Consider the following 16,192-nt stretch of genomic DNA (forward strand, 5'->3'; position numbering starts at 1 on the left):
TTTCGCGAGGCGGTGCGCGCAGGCGTTAACTCACGTGTGCGTGTAGAGGGGCTGAGGGGGCGAAGTGTGTTTGAGGAGATCGAGTGAGTGGGGATGCTCCGACAGATAGGCAGCCACTGAGATCCCGCGCCGCTGCGAGAGCTGTACAGCAAAGCAAATCAAATTTGGCGAGCGAGCGCAGGAGCAATCGATCGATCGAGAAAGAGAGCTTAGCGTATGGAGGCGTGTGGGCGCAGTGACTGCGGAGGGAGGGGGAGTGATGCGATGCCTGCCTGTACTTAAAGCTAGAGAGGTGTGCCTGAAAGAGTCAGCTGGCCTACGGAGCGGTGGGAGGGGAGCAGGGCGAGGAGCAGTATGGGCTGCATGCCAGTGAAAAGATGAACGACTGCGTGGAAGTCCTCAACACTCCCGAGAGACCTTGCGGAGGCTTTCCAGAGGGTCGAAGCCGTTGTGCTCCGCGTGAGGAGCAGTACGAAGGGGCGCCTTGGCGGCAACATGAGCAGCACCGCATGACATCTGAGCCGCCTCATGATTAGCCAGCGGCAACGAGCTCATTGTTTTCTGCCATTGCGTAATGCCATACGACAGCGGCCCTGACCAATCATCGCAGCGCGCGCTTCCATTTTGTTTCGTACCGCATAGATAAATATGTTTGTCAGTCGTTGCCCATACGCCTTCGGGGACATCAGCCGACTTCGATCTCTGCCTCTGCATGGCGGCGAACAGACATACACAAAGACGCAGTCAGCCCCCTTTCTACATGCCGCATTGCTTTCACAGTACGTTAGCTACACTGCACCCAACTCAACCCTGCCACGGGCTCCATCGCGCCCTGCGACGCGATCGTGGGCGCATGCAACATTGGTGCGCCAGCCCACTTCCCTGCGCACCGCCCCTGACCCACACTCCGCCCACCAACACGCCTCGCGCGTGAGGCCGCTCCACCTGTCGCGCGTCGCTCGGGGGCGGCTCAAGTCCCCCACACCGACTGGCAGAGTAAGAGCCGGGCGAGACACATGCGAGCCCCGACAGCACCTCGACCATCACAGGGATAGCAGACGCGGTTTCTCTGCTGCGTGTGGCTCCAATGCAACGCCGCCCACGACGCCAGCACCGACGTCAGCAGCATCAGCACGTCGCTCTGACTTCGCACATGACGTAGGCGCTTGCCCCTGACACCACCAGAGGCTGCTTGGCGTTCAGCTTGAATAGGGAGGGTGCTTCCTGACTTTCCTCGGAAGGTTGAGCATTGCACTGGTCTGTCGGGATGCCGCGCGCTGAGGGGGGTGTTTCCTGCTTCCCCTCCTCGGCTGCCAGGGCAGGAGGAGAACGAGGTCCTCAGCGGGGCGAAAGATAGGTGGGGGGAGGGGCAGGCACAGAAAGGGGTCGCGTGAAACGCCGAAGCGGAAAATGCTTGACCCACTGGGGAGGTCGGGGAAGAGGCGAGAGAAGGCGACAGCGAATACGAGATGAGTTAGCGACGGCCGCTCTCTTACATGGGGACTGCCGAGAAGGGTACCCGTCCATCAGAGTGGCGCGTTTGCCGCCGATGAGGCACACGTTGGCTGACACGCTGCACGTAGCGAGCCCACCCGGGAAGAGTAGGCCAAGCCGAACGAGAGCGTGCGCGCGATAGAAGAGGAGGCGGCAATAAAAGAATGCGAAACGGAGGAGGAAGACGGCCACACACCGACCTGCGCGGCACACGGGGGCGCCCGCCGAGCGCTCATCCACGGAAATGGAAGGGCAGGCGGACAGGAAAAAAGAATGAGAGGGAGGGAGGCATCATTTCGTCGCGCTATCGGCGCCGTTGGCGGTACGCTGCGCCGGATGAAACGCAGTGCGAGCGGGAGAACGCAGCGGCAAAGAGGAAGGCAATGAGGAACTCCACGAAGGCACAGGCGTGCCATACATGCTGCACAACAGGGGCGGAGAATGGAGGGTGGCGGCGGGCAGTTAGCGGCTGAAAGGGAGAAAGAGAGAGGAGGACGAAACGGGAAGGCGGGAGGAGGGCCGACTTGCTGGAAAGGAAGTCGGCGCAGAGCAGCTACCAATAGAAAGGAAATGTGTGGAGGAGGGAGGGGGAGGGAGAGAGCGCAACGTTCAAGAGATGAAGCGGCTCATATAATGACTATGAGAGAGCCACTATGATCGTGGAAAGCCACTGCGCACGCACGCACGCACATACACACACACATAAACGGTTGCAGACAGGCGTGAAGGGAGGGAGAGAGGGAGGGGAGATGGGGGTGATGATGATGTGTGTGTATGTGTGTGGAGAGGGGGGAGGGAGGGAGGGAGGGCGCGTATGTGTGCGTGCGTGCAAAGGGGGGGGGGGAAGGGGCGAAGCACGAAGAAGCAAAGAAAAACTATCTCGAAAGCTTTGCCATAACGAATAGAGAATCAGAGGCCATTGCACCGCTGCTCTACTCAGCGTGGCAGCTCTGAGCACTGCACTTCGAAAGTTGAGGGGAGAGAGGGGTGAGGCGTGCGTGCGTGGGTGTGTCTGTGTTTATCTGTGCTGGCCATGGAAAGCGCACATACGCGTCTCAGTCAGAAGTCCACGCGGTCGAACGTGTTCACCGTATCCGCAGAGACGGACGAGGCCTGGAAGCGCGCGAGGGAGAAGCCGGGGTCGCTGCGCTGCAAGGAGATAGACGGAAACGCGCCGCCGGAGTCTTTTGCAGCCGAAACCTCCTGCTGCAGCTCCGTTGCAACACGGCGAGCCACCTGAGATGCAGTGGGTAAGCTGCCCGTCGACGTGCACTTGTAGCCCGTACCAGAGCTGTGCCGCGAAGCGACGGATGTGCCGTCTGACGTGATCGCGCTTGACAGTGGTGACAAAGAATCTTTTTGAGCTTTCGCCAACGTGGAAGATGCTGGGAAGAGCCGAGAGAAGCTGTAGTTGGCCGACGTCGGGTGAACCCCCAGTGACTTCTGACACGTCGGCGAGGTGGACATCCGTATGCCGCCGCTCACCTTCTCATCTGAGCCCGGCGGCACCTCTCCCTGAGGATCTCCTCCTTTCGGTGCTGGGCTGCCCTTTGAGAGGCTGCTGATGTTGTTGTTGCCACTGAAAGTGTTCGGGTGCCGCGTGGTGCTGCACCGGCCCTTCGGTGATCGAGCGGCTGCCAGTGGCGCATCTTGGCTGCCGTTGCTGCGAGGAAGGTTCTCCTTGCTGCTTTCGAACACGCTTCGAAGCTTCGCCACCGTACTCCCGTGCTTCTCTGGGGGAAGCTCAGAGAAGGAAAAGAGGGAGTCGTCAATGCTGAGCGACTGTGTCACGCTCCACTTCTGTTTGTCAGGGGCTGACAAGGAAGCCGTGGCGGGGGCCGCCCAGGCGGCCTGAAGAGGTGAGCTCTTTGCCGGTCCTCGGCTTTCAGTGTGAAATGTCCCCCGCTGAGGCCTCGTACCGCTCGTGGTGTCCCGGGTGTCGTTCTCGCACTCTCTGCGCGTGTGGGACAGGTTCGGAAGACTGCAACTGCTCATGCTTACATTCGCTTTCGGTACCGTCTCCACGAGGTTCCCGCGAATTTTTTGCTCGGCGGCGACGCTGTCGTTGCCACCTTCATCGTCATGCGCAGAGGCACCGCCGCTGCCGCTGCCGCTGCTCTTGTCGATCTTCATCTTGCCAGAAAGTAAGGTCCAGCTGGCGCGTCGCTGGCCAGAAGACGCAAGAAGCGGTGGAGTACACCACTCGCTCTCCTTTGACAGTAGAAGGCTGTTGAGGCCTACCGGAGACGGCTGGCGCACACCACTTTCCCGCGTGTGACGTGTGCGCCTCTCGGCCTGCGTACGCTTTGGTGACAGTACCGATGCTGGCGTCACCTCGGTGTTCAAGGCAGAAGGAGTGCCGATCTTGAAAGCTCTGCCGTCGTCGTTCGGCAGTAAGCCAAAGTTACTAAGAGAGACATCGCTCTGCTCCTCCAGCGCCCAATCGGGGGGCTTGCTGCCGCCGTTGGCGTTGAGAGGGCGGGTGGAACGCGTTGTGGGCTGCCTTTGCCCATTGTTCGTTACTGTGGCGAAGTTGAGCGATTCCATGACCGCGGAGAAGTCTGTTGTGGACGGAAAATCGCAGGGACTTTCACGCGAGGCGGCCCTACGCAGATCCCTTTCCCGCGTCGCATATCCGCGGCCGGGGCTCGTGCCATTGGCGCCGCAACCATCGTGTAGCGGGGCTGGCGATGACGATGCCGCCGAGGACTCTTTATCGGGCATGACGGTGTATTTGCCTGCCATGCCCGGAGCAAGGATAATGGACAAGTCAGCCGGTGGCGACTCGGGGCGCTGCCGCGGCACTTTAGGGGCTGGGCGCGAAGGCCCGAAACTCGCAGCACTGGACACTTCGGAGTCGCTGATCATGGTGGACGAGTCGCGCATCGTGAGGAACGACTTGCTGTCCTCTGTGTTCCCCGAGCCGTCGCTGTTTCCACGTTCGCTACTGCTGCTGGATGAGAAGGCTGATAAAAGGCTGTCACAATAACCCTTTGCATTCCTTTCTCGAATTTCGTCATCGTTCCTGGCCGCACGCGGCGGCTCCTGCGGGTGCCGAAAAGGCGGGCGCGGAACACGCGTCAGCTCTTTTTCGTGCGGCGGTCGAGCTTGTGGCACAGTTGAGCGACGAGGGGCATTCGAGTGAACAGCGCCCAGGCAATCGCCCCGCGGAGAGCTTGTAACGCCGGAAGGCGTACTTGGGCAGCCGAACGCGAATGGTTGCCGTTGGACTGCGGCGCTCCACATAGAGCTCGGCCGCAGCGGTGGGGCCAGCACGCGCCTTGGGGATGGCAGAGAGCTGGCGCTGCGGTGGGCGCCAATGGCAATGCTTGCATTTTGAGGTGTGGAAGGTGCGGAGGCAGCCACTGGGTCCGCAGTCGTGGGGGAGACTCTGCGGTTGCGGCTGCGGTTCTCACTGGCTGTCTGTCTGCTCGAGGCGGCAGAGTTCAGCGGGACTCGGCTGCTGGAGGAAATCATCCGAGCTGCCTGCGGGGGTACCTCCTCAGAGGCCGAAGCAACAGGCGCGTTGTCGCCAGCCATGCTGTGCGAGGCGAGGGGAAGGCGACCGCCATCCGCGCCACTGGCGGGCGCGTTGCGACGCAGCGCTGTACCGTTCTCTACCACGGTCGTGCCCAGCGGTGACGGACGCGCAAGGATAGATCCTGCAGCGACTGAGCGCAACGCGCGCCCGTAGCCCGGCCTTCGCCCTGCTGCGGCTGTGGATGGTGGAGTGAGAGACAAGAGGTGCACGTCTGCGGGCCCACTCGCGACCGCACCCCGCCGCGCCTGGCTTGGCTGCTGCTGCAGCCGAGGTGAGGGAAGCGGCTGCGGCAGGACAGCGGGAGCGTCACTTCCTCGGTGCATCAGAGCTTGTGCAGTGCTGGGGAGCATCGTGTGCTCCACAACCCCGCTCTTCGTTCCTGTGACGCTGTTGCCGTTGAGGTGCGGCATCGCATTCGCCCCGGGCAGTGTCTCATCCACGCGCTTGACAAGATGAGTCGCGCTATTTGATTCAGGGGTGGGGCAGCGCGGCTTCGCTTTAAAGCTCTCAAAGGTGCTGTGACATATTTGATTGGCGGTGCTGGCCGAGCTCATCTCAAACAGATTCTCCTCCTCGCCTGGGGCAATGATGGTGATCGCGGAGCGACGGCGATGCGTCTTGGACGGCGCCTGAGTGAAGCTGGAGCGTCGCTCCATCGCGGACCCCCTGCTTTCGCGCGCGTGTGTGTATGCTGTGAGTGAGGCAACGGGGAAGGAAAAAGGCACCCTCCTCAATTAGCGAACGCGGCAGAGCCCTCGTCAGCGGTCGAGTGGTAGCAACAGTCCGATGGTGTGCTGCGCCTCACCGATGCGCCTGCGGGCGGTGGGGACGTACACTCGTTGCCCCCCCAAGCCGGGCAAAAGTGTGAGGAGGCCACAGCAAAGGTGCGTATGTCAGTAACAGTGAATAGGCAATGAGAGAGAAGGCGCGCACGAAACAGTAGCGCCACGTGCTCACTCCTCCACTCTACCCTCGCCTCGCTTCGCTTCCTCGCGGTCGAAGAGAGACAGAAATGACGCGCAACGCGCTCCGGACGAGGCACTCGTCAGAAGATGCGAAGCGGAGGGTGGGGGTGGGGGAGAACACACACGCACGCAAAAAAGGAGAACGTCCGTGAGGAGGTGAGTGGCAGAGCATACGCGTATGCTGACGGATCCCCTTTAAAGGAGTCCGCGGAGGGGGAGGGGAGGGAGGGGGAACGAAGGTGAGAACCCGCGACGTGACGGCGAGAAAAAAGTGATGAAAAAAAAAGAGTGCGTGACACCCACGCGCACAGAGAAAATCCAACGAGGGACGCGAGAAGGATGGGAAGCGGCGGGGGCAGGGGAGGAGCAGCTGAGGTGCAGCACCAGCTACGAGGGCGCAGAGTGAGGATGACGATGGGATGGGGCCGGGAACAGAAGGAAGAAGAAAACAGAAGCGACAGGTGGCTTGACCAAGTCAGAGAGTGCGAGACGAACGCGTCTTCATACACCCCTTCCACCAGAAGTAGTGGTGAAGCTGTGAGCTGTCACACGCCCTCAAAGAAACGGAAGACCGCGCGTCTATCTGCAAGGGACTCTCGCTCGCTCTCTTTTCAATATGCCCTCCCCCTCTTCCCGCTGCAGTGAGGCGCCTTTGCGCCAGCAGAATGGAAAGGAGAAAGCAGCAGAGAGGGAGCGAGAGCGGCACACCCCCTTTGACGGTGAGACTCTCAGTCGTCAGGGAGAAGCTGTCTGGCTGACACCAAGTGGCTTGGGGTGAGCGGGGCGGAGGGGTAAGAGAAGATGCACGAGGTAGGAAAGAGCGGTGTTTCTTATGTGTGAGGTACCAACGCAGCAGAAAATGGGATACGGTGCGCAGATGCTCTTGTACTGGTCGCCAATGTGGCGGTGGGTGTTGGTGAGGTGTGGCGCTCGTAAGAAGGGGGCCCAGGGAAGTGAGAGCCAAAGGGGACAGTGAAAGAGGGAAGATTAGGGGGGGCCTGGAGACGAGTGGCGGCATCACTGCGTGCTGAAAGTAACGGGCAGAGGCCTGCGGAGTGCTGGGGTAGTGGCCATCCGCTTTCTCGACGAACCAGTCCGCCCACAAAGCGCCTCCTACTATGAAACCTGGGCTGTGCGGCAAGAATGACGAGCTCCTCGCCTCCCCACCGTCCCCCCTCGTCCCTGACCGCCGTACGGAGGGTGTAGCGTCCTGAAGCCACCTCGTCAGCGGCTCATCCCGGGAAAGGGAGGAGCTCATGAAAGCGCTGCGCAGGCTGATGTCTACTTGCGTGTTCCGCAGCCACAAGAAGCGCGTCGCGAGGCAGCGAAAACGACCGCCCCACCAACGACACTTCTCACCGACAACTGAAAAAAAGAGAAAGAGCGACGAGCGAAAGGCGGCACCCACACCGAGTCGGGTCATGTGCCCATTCGACGGATGCGCCTGCAGAAGCACGCGTTCGATTCTGCACACAGAGGCACGATAGAATGCCCCCTTGTGATGCGGCCAGCTGAGCACAGGGACGGGTACACACACACACACATTCCATGTGTGTCTGCCACACACAGGTCACGTCTTTTGTTGTCGGCGGCCCATTTATTTTCAGCTTCGCTGAAGCGCCATGTGAGGGCTTAAGCGCATGGACATGCTCAGGGGGGGGGGGAAGGCAACAGCACAAAAAAATGATATATATATATATATGTATATATATATCAAGAGGAGATGGAGACCGAGTCAGGTACCATCATCACAGAAGATGTGCAAGGGAGGGGGGAAGGGAGAAGGGGGAGAGAGGCATACCTGCTGCTCTCTTCTTAGAAATCTGCGTCTTCGGGGCTGGGGCCGTAGCGCGAGTCCTCGTTAAGAGCGTCGATCTTCTCCATGTCCTCCGCGCAGAGCTCGAAATCGAAGACCCTCATGTTCTCCTCGATACGCTCCTTGTGGATCGACTTGGGGATGGTGATAAGATTGTTCTGGAGATTCCAGCGGAGGATCACCTGAGCAGCTGTCTTCTTGTACTTCTGGCCGATCTCCATGAGGACCTGGCTGGTGAGAAGGTGCCCCTGCCCGAGCGGCGACCAAGCCTCGACGAAAATGTGCTTGGACTCACAGAAGCGCCGCAACTCCAGCTGCGTGTTCAGCGGGTGCAACTCCACCTGGTTCACCATCGGTGCCACGGAACACATCGCCAGTACGTCCTCCAGGTGGCTGATGTTAAAGTTCGACACACCGATGGCCCGCACCTTCTTCTCCTTGTAGAGCTTCTCAAAGGCACGCCACGTGTCCAGGTACATCTTGCCATACTGTTCTATGAGGGCTTTGCCGCGTGGCCAATGAATGAGGTACAGGTCGATGTAGTCAACGCCGAGCTTCTCTCGACTCTGCTCGAAGGCCGCGAGGGTGCTCTCGTAGCCCTGATCAGTATTCCAGAGCTTCGTCGTGATGAAGACCTCTTCGCGAGGCACGCCGGACGCACGGAGACCAGCGCCGACACTCTCCTCATTCTTGTAAATGGCGGCCGTGTCGATGTGACGATACCCGGCCTGCAACGCCCACTTAACAGCGTTCTCCGTCGCCTGGCCAGCTGGGGACTGCCACACCCCAAGGCCGAGGAGCGGCATCTTGACGCCGTTGTGTAGTGTAACCACGGCATTCGCAGCGCACGCCATTTTTGCTTTCTGTTTGGCGGGGGCTGACGTCGAATGGGTTGTAAAAGAGAACGAACAAAGCAAGGTGCTGCGTTTCCTAAGTACGTGGCAGAATGAGTTGATGCACAGGTGTGCCTATGTATAAATGTGGCGTATGCAGCCCGTGAAAGAGGAGAGAGATGGGGTGGGGAGAGAATGGAGAGGGGAGGAAGGAGGGGCGGGATCAGCAGCGGATGGCGTCTGAAACGGAAAGCAGATGGTGAGGAGGGCAGGTAGCAGAGTGAGGCAGCCCGGGGATGCTCGCTCAATAGTCGACCAGCGATGCTGCCCAAGACGACTTAGGGGAATCCTGCCATGGAGTCCACCTGCTCGGTTCGCGCCTCTGGCGGCGCTCGCTCGCTTCACCTGCGTATACAATGCCCTTCCGGCCCTCGAGCGCGACTGACGCCTTCGAACCGATGAAGAGCGCCGGTGGCCCAGTCTACAGGGCGAGCGATAATGCACCGTAGATAGGTGCCTGCTGGCACGGAGCGTTGAATGCCCTTTCAAGCGAGACAGAGGCACACACACGCCAAGGGGTGTGTGGGCAACCGGCAGACACGTGCACAAAAGAGGAAACAGGCGTGAAACCCGACGAGGAGAGCGAGAGAGAGAGAGGGGGAAAAAGCAGGAGAGGGAAAGGGTTCAGACAGAAGAAGACCACAGGAACAATGGGGAGGGGTAGCAGACAACACACACACACGAACACACACGCCGGATGAGCAGAGAAGAGGAGTGGGCGCGCCTCGGCAGCAAGCGGAAAAAAAAACATAAATTCTCAACTAAAACGAAAAATGATGACCTGCAAGATCGGCAGGGCACGCGAGAGGTGACACAGACGTGCTCAGGCGGGGCGGATGAGTAATGAGTCACTGAGTTCATCATGGGGCCATTCCTGAGTTCTCGTCGCCGAGATGCAGGGAAAGAAAAACAAAGAGGCAGCCACGCTTCTTGGACGCACACCAGCACAACTCTCTGTTGCTGTCTTTTGTTTCGCTCCCCTCTCGCCTCCGCAGATGGTTAGCGCTAACGCAGAGCGCGCCGCAGCCTGTGCCAGATGGCGGATACGATCGCGTTGGGTGACACGACGAGCGAAAAAAAAAGGTGACAGAAACACATATGAGGGCCGATCGCAGCGCTGCATGGACTGCCTTGCTGCGCATGTGCACAGGACTTTTTCTTAGACGCATTCGATTGACGATCGGAGCGAGATGTAGGCGACGGGAGGGAAGGGGCAGAGCCTACGGCAGATACCTCAAAAGTAACGGCGAAGGAAGCGCCAAGTCGCTGGGAGCATACAAGAGGGAGAGAGAGAGGAATCGGAAGGGCCGTATTCTAATGATACGAGGCGACAGCAAGCAGGTGTATGTGTGTGTGTGCGTGTGCGTGTGTGTCTGGCGGGGGAGGGAGACAAGAGAAGAGCACAGACAGCTCTCAACGATGAGCAACAGCATAAAGGCAGCATAGAGAGGGAAAGGTGTCGACGACGATGCCGCCTTCTCTTTCTCTCGATGGGCGCATCTGCTTTCATATGTGCGAGGGTGCAGGGCGGGGCGGGGGGAGAGAGGAGAGAGGGGGGAGGAAGGAAAGAGGTCTTTAGTGCCGCAGTGAAGGGATCAGGAAAGGCACAGGATGGGCGAGGGGGTTAGAAAGACGCGTACGTGCAGGCGTTCCACAGAGAGAAACGAAAGGGATATATATGTATATATATATGTGTGTGTGTGCCTATGAGATGCACCACTGACAATGAGTGTCGCAGCGCGGCCTTTTCGGCGGCTGTCTTGTTTGGGCCGTCCAGAAGGTCAGACGAAGGGACTCGTGACGGCAACCGAAGGCAACGCTGAAGGGCACCCTGATATCCGCGGCGCTGGCCACTGCACTCAAGGCGTGGCACACACGGCGACGAAGGAAGAAGTGTCCGCCTCACACCAGAGTACGGCGGAGGGCGCGAAAAAAAAACCAAGACGGCGAAGAGAAGCAGCCATCAACACAGACCTCATGAGACACGGTGGCATATAAGACCGCGCCCGCGCACCTCTGAGCACCTCGTTTCCACAGCCTTGCACTCTCGAGGCGCTGAGTACGAGATGATAAACACAGGGAAAGAGAAAGCGCGTGCGCGATGAGAGAGCTTCTCCAGCTGAGAGGGTCGAACTCCTTCCGCTTCTCGCCCCGTTGCCCCCTTTGCCTGGACCGATTTCGTTTCTTGGTGTGCCTCCCATCCTCCCACAACACCCGCAGGCGGTGGTTTGAGGTCCTGCAGAAGTCCGCGGGCGCTGGAGGAAAACGATGAACCACGGCTCTGGGCAGAGGGGCCGCCGCTGGGGCCCATCCCGCGAGCAATACAACGGCGCGACGGGCAGAGATGCACATGCGTATCAAAGGACAAGAAGAGGAGGGGTGGTGTGTGTGTGCGGGGTGGGGGAAGGTCTAGAGCAAGCGCCCGATGCCGACAGAGAGGGGCCGAAACAAAAAGCGGACACGGTGGGTGTGCCGCGAAGCGGTGGTGAGAGAGGAGCGCGGAAGGCTAACACCATCGCAGCGAGAGAGAGAGCGGAGGGCGAAACAGAAGGGGGAGGCGCGCCGCCGCGGCATCCCAGCCAGCTGCGCAAGCCGCTTTCACCGCTTTGCCAGCGGCGCTCACTGCGCCCCCCCCGGGGCAATCCATGCGAGGGGGGAGAATGGGTAGCCTGCTAGTGAGGCAAGAGTCCCCACACGGGTGACTTGACGCGAAGGATCTCGGACTCGGGGTCGAGGCCCAGCAGCTCGTGCACCGCCACGGTCGTCACCGTCTGCCGGTAAATGAAGCATGGGGACTCGCAAGTCGCCAGGGCAGCGCCTGAAGAGGGAGTCGTGCACGCGCAACTGCCTGCTGTGGTGGGTGGTGATATGAAGTCGGTGAGCTGCTCGTGCCAGTCGTCCTCTTTCGGCGGTGAGGGACACCGTTGCTGACAGCCGTGGCAGCGACGCAGATGAGCCGCTGCACGCGCACCACACCCAGTGGACCAGCCTGCATAGCCCCTCGGCAGCATTGTAGCCGCTAGTGGTGGCGGTGCGCAATAGTGAGCGACAGCAGGTCTGCTGTTGTATGCAACTGCGAGGCAAGTCGTTCGGAACGTGCTGCTGCCGCCTCTTCCGCCACCACCACTACCACCGCTGAACGGAAGCAAAGGGGCGGCATGCAGAGAAAACTGCCTTCCTTGCACCGCCACATCTTTGTCGGCCCCGCCTAGGCCAGAGAGCCTCTTCATACCAGACACAACATGTTCTAAGGCACTGTGTCGTGACTGAGGCTCTGGACCGCACTCGCCATCGCCGCCCTCATCCGCATCCTCATCACTGCACGCCCTGCTTTGCCCCACCCCCTCCATGTTTTGGAAGTCGATGTCGGTGTCGTGCGCCGTCCTTTCGAGACAGACACATCTTGAAGAGTCGGTGGGAGAAATGCGCTGCTGGTGCTCGTCGTCATCGTCGCCGTCGACGTTGTCGTTCTTTTCCACCGCGCTGTCCCCGTCGTCGCTGCCGCCATCTCCACGAGTGCCGTCCTTTCTGTTGGGCAGCCAATCCTTGCCAGCCTCCATCATCCACTTACGCGCGTTCATCGTACCTTCACGGCCACGCGGGTAGCATTGGCAAGAGCCTGTCCTGGTTAACGCCTGAGAATCGCTGTTGCTGTTGTGGGCATCGCCATCACCATGCCGGCCGCTGCTGCCGAACAGACTGGACTGTCTTGTAAAGGCAGCCCCCACCTTGCTGGACTTGGGTGCCAGCTGCCCCGCCGACTCGAACGCGCGGCCGTCGACAGAGTTCCGCGCTGACATCCATTCGCCCTGCAGAAGTGCAGCGGCGACGTTGCGAGGGCCCGTTGCGACTCCGTCGCTTTGGCCCCTTTTGAGTCGCCCACGTTCCTCTTCCCCCGCCCCCCCCTCTTCCTCCCCCTCTTCGTCCGACGAGGAGCTGAACGCCACGGCAACCTCATCACGCATGCAGCCGTACAGGGAGTGGCCCGTGTCACGCCGCCGTGACGACTTCTCGGCATCACCCGCTCCGTCACCATTCTGATCACACTCAAAAACGGGGAGGGGCCCTGCGGCGGAGCGAAAGAAGCTGTGATAGCCGCCACCTGCGACACTTTGACCGGCAGCACCCGTCTCCTGTTCTCCCCAGCAGTGGGAGCTCCCCGCGTCGCCACCATTGCCGGCTCCGTATATGGACGGTAACCTCATGGACTCCCTATTGAAGCCTTTGTCGGCGCTGCATATGCCGGTGCGGCAACGCGTACTCATCGATGCACAGAAGAAGGACTGCAATGGTGACTGAGACGCGGTTAGAGAGCTGATAGCAGGCCGCATTGGAAGGGAGGCCTCGCCCATAGCCCGAGAGCTGTGCGGCGCGCGGAGAGGCGACGCATCGCCTGTGTGGCCGCTATTCAGGTTTGCGATGCTGCCACTTCGGAACTTCGAGGAGTCTCCCCACGGGCTCGTTGTGGCGGGAACAGCCCCGCCCACGGTGCTAAGTCGGCTTCGCATCGGCTGCAAAGCATTGCAGCGGCCCACTGTGCCCCGGTAAGGATCGCTAAGCGGTCCAATGAGGAGCATCGGATGGAGGTGCTTGGGGTTAAGGCGTGGAGGCGCTATGCCCGCCATCGTTCGTTGCTGCTGCTGCTGCTGCTCGTTTCGTTGCTGCGCAAGCTTGCAGAGCCCACTGAATCGGAGCGAGGAAGCGTGGCTGCCTTCCATGCAGCACTGTGAGTCGCCGAAGACTGTGCTAGAGACGGCGCTGCTGCCGCTCATCTGCCTTTGCGCCGCCTGAGGGCCGGCGCCCCGTCGGCGTGACATCTGCGACTGAAGTGCCCAGCTGCTACTCATCTCCATGGGCCCGCGGAGTTCTTCTGGCATGTGCGGCACGGCGCTGCCGCCACTGCTGCGGCTGGCAGCATCACGCGGATGGCGATGGGGCTCGCTGGAGGGATGCTTGAGAGGAGAAAGCGGTCCAACGAGGGCCAACGCTACTTCGCTGTTAATGCTCCACCCTGGAAAGAAGTACCCGCCGTCGCTCGTCTCGGTTTTCGGAGGAGCCCCGGATGCGCTGGCCCAGCTGGACTCGAGTACGTAATCTGTCAAGATCGGAGCGTCACCACCGTTGTTGGAGCCCACGTCCTGCCATCTTGATCCTCGCAGCGCAAGGGACGTGCTGCCACCTCGACAACGGAGTGGCGATAATGAGGGCTTCTTGTGATCGTCCTGCCGGCTCGCCTTCCGACTTGAGGCCTTTCGTGCGCACCAGGGGGCCGTCGTAGAGGTCTTCTTGACGTCAATGTCGTCCGTCCGTTGATTCGACGGCACCAGGGGGAGCTTGACTGGTGGACTTCTCGGTGCTCTGATTTTGCTCTTCGTTGGCCGCACCTCATCTCCGCTCTGAAGAGCGACAGGCGTAGTCATGAGGTAAGGCGACGCTGGCACCTCTATCGACGGTCTGGGCTTCGCCTGCATCACGCCCTCCCCCCGGCCTCTCAGCCTCTCAGCGACGATAGACGAGGAGGAGCCGTTTGAGCAGTCCGGCGAGGTACGCGCGGCTCCTCGTCTCTTCTTTTTGCGCTCGCGTCAGCCTCGAAGGCCTACAGGCGCCAACACACAGCCGTCACCGACGCAAAAACAAACAAAAAAAAACACAAAAAACTTCACGCTTGCCAAATAGTGACGGAAAGGAACCCCGCAAAGGCGCTGCAGTGGAGAGCCGAACGAATGCCACCGCGTCACACGAAGGGCGCGGGAGGGCCTCGAAGCGCACCACTCGAGGTGCACAGCGGGTGGCTGCGCTGTTGTGAGAGGCCAAGTAAACGTTAGGCAAAGAAAAAGAGCGAAAGGAGATCCCTTCCTTCCCTCGACCGCCTGCAGACGAGAGCGCGCGCACGCACGAAAATGCCCCCCCCCCGCGCCCGCCGCACGAGTGAAGCGCAGTGAATATATGTGGTCGTGCGTTGCTCAAGCGCCGAAGCAGCTGAAAAGCTCTGCGGACGTGAGCAGGGAAAGCGATGGATTGGGAAGAAGGCGACACTATCCAGTGTGCGCCAGTCAGGCGGGAGAAGGGAGGCGAGTGAGGTGGCGGATGCACACCACGTCGGAAGGTGCGTGACGGTGTATGTGTGTGGGGGGGGTGAGGAGGATATCAGGGAAGGGAGAGGGGAAGGACGCTACTCAAGGGGCCCGACACACAAGCGATGCACGGGAAGGAGATTCGGAATAAAAAATGAGAAGGGCCGACGTAAGCTGCACACACAGGCACCGCGCGTATCTGTACTGCATTCGCCGAGGCTACGCACAGTCTCCTGCGTGCGGAGAGGCTGGTGGTACGCTTCGGGCTGTGCTCCAACTGAGCTAAAATACTGGGTAGAGAGGAGGAGGAGGAAGACGGAGAGAAAAAAAAAGATGACCGAGGGAGGGAGGGGAGGGAAGACGGCAGACACAATGACAGGAAATGGAGCACGGGCAACCACAGAGAAAGAGGAGGCCGTAAGCACAGTCTTCTTTTTTTTCCTGTTAGCCCTTATGAGTTGCCGTTAGTCTGAGGCTTGAGCGAAACGAGAAGAGGATCGAGACGGAGACCTCTGTCGCACACTTTCACATCAAAATAGTCCACACAAAGGCGGTAGAAAATGCGCCGAGAGAGCGGAAGCGCACACAATGAGAGACTTAGAAAGAAGGGTGGGGAAAGACACATAGCGCGACGAGGCGTCGCACCAATGATGCCTACAGCACGGCGAGGTTACGAGGGGCAGAAAGAGAGAGTGAGCGGAGGGTCACCTGCATACCCCGTATGGGGGCCGTTCACAAGAGAAAAGACAGTAACACACACACACAAAGAGAGAAAGCATGAAGCGCGAGACTCGCAAAAGATTCGGATCACACAAGTAAAAAGAATGTCAAGAACAATCGACAGTGATGTTGAAACCACAGCGCGTAGCTGAAACGTGGGACGAGTGAGACACCGAGGGCGGCAAAGTGGAGCAAGCAGTACACTCACACACAGGCAAGAGCTCACTATGACGTGATGCCGTAAGAGAGTGAGTGAGAGAGACACACACAGGTGTTCACAAGCACAACCGCTGCCAGCGGCAAAATCATAAGGTGCTGAGGAAGCGTTGAGGTTGGTGGATGAGTGAAAAGGATACGGGAGGAGCGGAAGAGCGGCGAAAAAAATATGAAAAATGGCTCAGGGATGAGGGAGGGGGGAGGGCGAGTCGGAGAAACGGTGGCCCGAAAAAACCCCTGGCCTCGTGGAGCAGTAGGGAAGTCCAGGTCACCAGGTGCGTTTGTGTGTGCGTGTAGGTGTGTCGGGGAGGGGGGAGCGCACTCACCGACGACCCACAAGCAACAGCAAAGACCAACGTGGAAAGCGGCAGAGGAGGGGGTAGAGCGAGGGATGAGGGGAGGGGCGTGCAGGCGAACGAAACACGAACGCGACGACAGCACTAATATGAGAGAAGCGCTGGCACACACGCTCC

The 16,192-nt window shown here is 60.0% G+C and overlaps 3 protein-coding genes across 3 annotated transcripts; all 3 read right to left on the bottom strand.

The window, feature by feature from the left end:
* Positions 1-2,553: 2,553 nt before the first annotated feature.
* LSCM1_01521 (uncharacterized protein) lies at positions 2,554-5,691 on the bottom strand (the record flags this gene model as incomplete). Its single annotated transcript, XM_067319128.1, has 1 exon — positions 2,554-5,691. One exon carries the CDS (start codon positions 5,689-5,691, stop codon positions 2,554-2,556), a length of 3,138 nt encoding a protein of 1,045 aa, XP_067176407.1.
* A 2,124-nt stretch (positions 5,692-7,815) lies between these two features.
* LSCM1_01522 (uncharacterized protein) lies at positions 7,816-8,670 on the bottom strand (the record flags this gene model as incomplete). The annotated part of the gene is made up of 1 exon (XM_067319129.1): positions 7,816-8,670. One exon carries the CDS (start codon positions 8,668-8,670, stop codon positions 7,816-7,818), a length of 855 nt encoding a protein of 284 aa, XP_067176408.1.
* A 2,711-nt stretch (positions 8,671-11,381) lies between these two features.
* LSCM1_01523 (uncharacterized protein) lies at positions 11,382-14,129 on the bottom strand (the record flags this gene model as incomplete). Its single annotated transcript, XM_067319130.1, has 1 exon — positions 11,382-14,129. One exon carries the CDS (start codon positions 14,127-14,129, stop codon positions 11,382-11,384), a length of 2,748 nt encoding a protein of 915 aa, XP_067176409.1.
* Positions 14,130-16,192: the final 2,063 nt, after the last annotated feature.

The sequence above is a fragment of the Leishmania martiniquensis genome, chromosome 31 (assembly GCF_017916325.1).
Source record: "Leishmania martiniquensis isolate LSCM1 chromosome 31, whole genome shotgun sequence".
NCBI lineage: Eukaryota > Euglenozoa > Kinetoplastea > Trypanosomatida > Trypanosomatidae > Leishmania > Leishmania martiniquensis.